Source organism: Musa acuminata, chromosome BXJ3-5 (genome assembly GCF_036884655.1).
Source record: "Musa acuminata AAA Group cultivar baxijiao chromosome BXJ3-5, Cavendish_Baxijiao_AAA, whole genome shotgun sequence".
NCBI classification, from domain to species: domain Eukaryota; kingdom Viridiplantae; phylum Streptophyta; class Magnoliopsida; order Zingiberales; family Musaceae; genus Musa; species Musa acuminata.
The window spans coordinates 8,952,894-8,958,072 of NC_088353.1; the positions used below are offsets into that span (position 1 = coordinate 8,952,894).

The following is a 5,179-nucleotide window of genomic DNA, read 5'->3' on the forward strand; positions in this document are numbered from 1 at the left end:
AAATTTATGAATTTGGAATAAATATATTAAAAGTTTATCAAATATAAATTTATATTTGATAGTTCTATAAAATTATTTTAAATATTTATACATACTTGAACATTATTTAAAAATAAAGACTGGGATTACACAATTTTCATGCATTTCAGAATATTTTATAATTTTTATATCAATTTTATCCTATATTCAGAATATTTTCATTTTATTTTAATTTTTATTATTATCCTGCTTTATTTAATTCATTGGACCGGTTCTTAATTTATCGAGTCGGGCCAAAGAAAAAAAACCACTATGGAATGAAAGAGGATGAAAAATAATGGTGGGGGCGTTGTTGGAAGTGGGCGTTCTTGATTTAAAAATTGGGCCTTCTTTGGATAAAAGCGAAAACCAATATATAGTTTCGGAGATTTTAGTCCTATAGTTTTATGATAAGATATGTCGGCGTAAATACATTATTCGGGACCTTGACAACTTTACACCTGTAAAAACACTTGTTGTCAATAATAATAATAAAATGAAGGGAAGATATATTTCGCAGTCATCGTCTTCCTCGCGGTCGACGGAGTGCGAGATTGAGAGAGGGGAGAGAGAGAGAGCGCGCTTTGCGAACAGAAGCATGTCCGGAGGCATCGCCCGTGGCCGCCTCGCCGAGGAGCGCAAGGCCTGGCGCAAGAACCACCCCCACGTATGTAGCCCTCTTCTTCTTCCTCCTCTTGCCCCAGATCTGAACCCTAATCTTCATTCTCTTCCCCGATCGTCTAGGGTTTCGTGGCAAAACCTGAGACGCTGCCTGATGGCTCCGTTAATCTCATGACGTGGCACTGTACCATTCCCGGCAAGCAGGGGGTAAGTCTCTTCCTCTCTAATCTCGGCTCTTCTTTAGAAATTCCATCGTTTTCGTTTGACATATAGCTGTTTCTCCGTCAATCTCCCTTGTATTTCCTTGTCGATTTCCCGGATTTGGGGGATCTGGTGCTCTTATTGTTGTGTTTTCAGTGAGGGAAAAGGGTCAACCATAGGGAAACCCAAAAACTGCACAGGTTTATGTGAGGAGGAAATAACAATCAAGAGGTATTCTTAGATCATATATGTTTACATATCTACTTACACTCATAAGATGAATACTGTTACATAGAGAGGGAGAGAGATTGTGTGTGTGATAAACAGAGGCATGTAGTCGGTCACTTGCATGAACTACTATATTGAGAGATTGGTGATAATTTTTTAAATATTATTTGCTTTCTATGAAGATTAATTCCAAGGCATGCGCTTTGTAATTTTTAGAAAACAATTTTACTTAAGATGCATACATAATTAGAGAAACTTGTTTTGTAATGTTTGCATTTAAATGGGTAATTGGTGAAGAATGTTTTCGAGTCTTTGTTGAGCTCATTCCCAGTTAGAGGTTAAAGCTAAATGGGAGCTTGAAAGATAAAAAAAGGAGGGGCCCATATATTAGCTAAATTGGGAACATGAAAAGGTAAGAAGAGGGAGAAATGAGATGTGGGGATTGAGATTATTAGACTGCCTAGATAATTCTGTGGTTGAAGGGCCCTGCTCAGGCAAATTGAAAAGAAGCCTCGATAGAAACAAAAGAATCTAGAAGGTTGTTTCCTGAGATGGTTAGTGTTTTACATGGTGATGGTTAAATAAGAAAAATAATGTGATGGCAAATGATCGAAAAACCCAGCTACTTCTAATGGAACTTCATTAAGATAGCCAAAGTGAAGGCCTCCTTGAGATGCTTACAACTTTGCTCCTTGATTGATAGGTTGAAGCAGTGGCTTCATTGTTTCTTGAATATATCACATTTTTGTATAAAAGTTGTTCTCGCCTTTTCTTTGTAAACTCAGTAAAGGTTAAAGAACTCAGATCAAGTTCAGTGGTGGTAAGGTTTAATTCAAGTCTGACTTAAGTTTGAAATTTAGTTGTAAACTCAATTATAACATATATTTGATTCTCTCATCATTGTTTTTAGTGGTTGAATGAAAGGTCAAATGAATTTCAACCTGAATTCAAGTTGGACTGCAACTTGGGTATTTTGGGGGGTCTTGTTTGAAAAAGTTGTTTGTTCCCTGCATTAGATTACATTCAAGAATCAAATTGGGTAAAATTTTGGCCAAAATTGATTTCTTGCAATCTCTTTCTTGACATAAGGAGTCCATAGAGGGACTCAGAATCATACTATAAATTATCCAATAAAGATTATCTTATTCAGCAGGAAGCAAGGGTGCTGTAGGACAAATATAATGCACTCATTTTTATTGCTCATCTGGCAGGTCTATCTCTATCTATGAATATCCAGTGAGATTTGTGAAAGTCATTGCCTTGTGATTTCCCCTTGAGTCCTTGACTGATCTTTATTCAAGTATGATTACATACGAGTGTTTGGCTTGGATAACTGTATGGATCCATTGCCCATGCACAAAAAACCTGACCTTAATAATTAGAACAGTTGTGTGCTGTTCTGCCCTTTTCCTCTATTCATATGCTGACCTATGCCTTTCCCACCTCTTTTAGAGGAGTCCCATCTTGCCTGTAAAAGTAAACTATGACTTTGCAAGAATTAGGTTAGCGTATCTTAGATCAAACTCTAGAATAGTGCATGTGAAGCATAGCGCAGTGGTGGCTCCACATCGTGATGAATCATCTGACTCCATCCATGGGTAGTCCTTTCCTACTCGAGCCCCACACCATGCCCTAACACTAGGTTAGGTCCGATACCAATTGTCACGACCCAACTTGATGGGATAAGTGGTCCATCATTTTCATTGAGCCCAAACCATTGGCTTAAAATGCTTAAGTTGAATTTGATGATAGTACACCTATTAGACCTTTATAAACTAATCTTAGTCTTATCTAACATGTGGGACAAATCAAGGTGTTACGATCTATTTGCTTTTATTCAGTAAGTGTCGGGCCATGGCCTGAAAAAGACGAATGGTGATGGATTATCTTATTGAAATATATGCTTATAGCTGCTCGGATGGCTCCTTTTGGCTATTTATCTCTTATAACTTTTCTTCTTACTTTTATTTGTTTTTTTTTTATCACTCTTCTTATTTCCCTTTTTTATAACTCCTAGAGTTTTATCCAATTTCGTGTAGTTGTTTTAAGTGGTATTTGCTGTATTTTTCTGCATTATGTATGTGACAACCATCTTAATGCTGCTCTGCAATGTGCATAATCTGAATATTAAGGTCGGGTAATATATTGAGCCTACCTTACCTGTCCATCTTGTTCGTCATTTTCCTAGTTCCTTATTGGAGTTATTGCAAGATGCAGGATTGGTTTAGATGGGGAAAATCAGAATTCGCTTTTTGGAGAAACTATTCTGTCATGCATAAATGATAATTTTAATTCTTATGGGTCTTAGTTGGAATTACTTCTTAGTACTACGAAATGGAAGGCTGTCTTATTTCTTGGATTCACACCCAATTTTACTTTGTTTTAACTTGTTTAGTGCTTTATTTGTCTTTGGTTGTCATAAACATTCACTCACTGGCAACTAGTTGCCCACAATATCCATTTTATTCGACTTAGATGTGACAACTATTTATTTTTGTCACAAAGTCGAGTATTTTTTTGAATTTCTTTAGAACCTTGTACTTGGAAATGAGACCATTACAATTTAATGGCAGATTACTGATTAGCTGCTGAAACTTTTTCCCAGAAGAATTAGATATGTTTGTTCCACTGTTGACAAGAATACTAAGTTTAATATTTCTTCAAGTTTTGTTAAATCAGATTCATTGTTGATCTGTATTCAGAATTGCATATGCTCAAATCTACAGTTGTTTATACAATTTACTTAGTTATAAGTGTGACTTTTCATGGTTTCCCTAAAATCATAGCTTTATTTTGGATGACAAATCACTTCTTTGTGCTGCAATATAATGCAATTTGGATCGCCCATATATCATCAGTGTACATATTGGTTGTACTGATTTCTAGTTCCTTTTGAAGATGTAATAATTCTTCTAGTTGAGATCATGGTAGTTCTACCTATTTTTTCCCAAGTTATAGAGCACAAAATAAGTGATGTGATCATGTCACATTGCAGACTGATTGGGAAGGTGGTTATTTCCCTCTTACTGTCCATTTCAGTGAGGACTATCCTAGCAAACCTCCAAAATGCAAGTTTCCTCAAGGTTTCTTCCATCCTAACGTTTACCCTTCTGGAACTGTATGCCTATCAATTCTTAATGAAGACAGTGTAAGTGAACTGAATCAGGCCGACAAGGCTTCCATTATTTTCTTTTTGGTCTTAGGACTTGGTGGTTATTTAAACCTTGTACATCTCAGGGATGGAGACCAGCCATTACCGTGAAACAGATATTGGTTGGGATACAAGACTTGCTTGATCAGCCAAATCCTGCTGACCCTGCCCAGACTGATGGTTATCATCTCTTTATTCAGGTTTATATTATACACCTTGATTTGAACTGGTTGTTTTTTGTTTTTTGTTTTTCCAACAGATAAAAGTCTTTCTTATATGAAATTTGCAGGATCCAGTGGAGTATAAAAGAAGGGTTCGGCAACAAGCCAAACAGTATCCACCACTACTCTAGTTTGGCCTTGTGGTAGTGTCTGCCTCTTCAGGCCATCGAGTGGTTGTACTGTTTCTGGTAGTCTGTGTCCAGAGTGGATACTGGATATATTCTGATTGGCTTGCAATAACATTATTGCAAAAGGATATGTTGCTCAAAATATACTGTGACTAGGTCATGACTTGCACTGTGATGCCAGTGTTTTGTGGTAAACATTAACCTTTCGGGGACCATGGTTGTCGGAACTAAATTCATCTGCTTGTCCTTACTGTCATCCTGAAATTATTAGCTTGTTACCTCGGTGAAACAGTATCTGTTATGGTTTTGCGAGAATATGTATCTAGTTTTGAACCGTTACCTCTTTGGAGTTTCAATGTGTCTAGTCTGCCACCTCTCTGGACAGAATCATTGCACTGTAGCACCATAAGTTCGTTCTTTTTACTTTGGCCGATATCAATAATCTCCTTTTTTTTTTCTTTAAGTTATGATTGATGACCAGATTTTAGATTTAAAATGGGGATTTTTCACCTATGATACCTCTTCTAAGGTACCATCGACCGACTGGAAATAGGATGAGTTTGCCCTGGATACATACTTGATCTAGGATGAGTCTGCCTTGGATACATACT

The 5,179-nt window shown here is 36.8% G+C and overlaps 1 protein-coding gene across 1 annotated transcript; it reads left to right on the forward strand.

The window, feature by feature from the left end:
• Positions 1-522: 522 nt before the first annotated feature.
• Positions 523-4,741, forward strand: LOC135637808 (SUMO-conjugating enzyme SCE1-like). Its single transcript, XM_065150614.1, has 5 exons — positions 523-685; positions 763-846; positions 4,064-4,216; positions 4,306-4,419; positions 4,509-4,741. Exons 1-5 carry the CDS (start codon positions 617-619, stop codon positions 4,569-4,571), a joined length of 483 nt encoding a protein of 160 aa, XP_065006686.1. The 5' UTR covers positions 523-616; the 3' UTR covers positions 4,572-4,741.
• Positions 4,742-5,179: the final 438 nt, after the last annotated feature.

Excerpts from the sequence above, each read along its gene's own strand:
- LOC135637808 (XM_065150614.1), top strand. The coding sequence starts at position 617 with ATGTCCGGAGGCATCGCCCGTGGCCGCCTCGCCGAGGAGCGCAAGGCC. Across the intron at positions 686-762 it reads GGCGCAAGAACCACCCCCAC|GGTTTCGTGGCAAAACCTGA; the intron begins GTATGTAGCCCT and ends CCGATCGTCTAG. Across the intron at positions 847-4,063 it reads CCATTCCCGGCAAGCAGGGG|ACTGATTGGGAAGGTGGTTA; the intron begins GTAAGTCTCTTC and ends GTCACATTGCAG.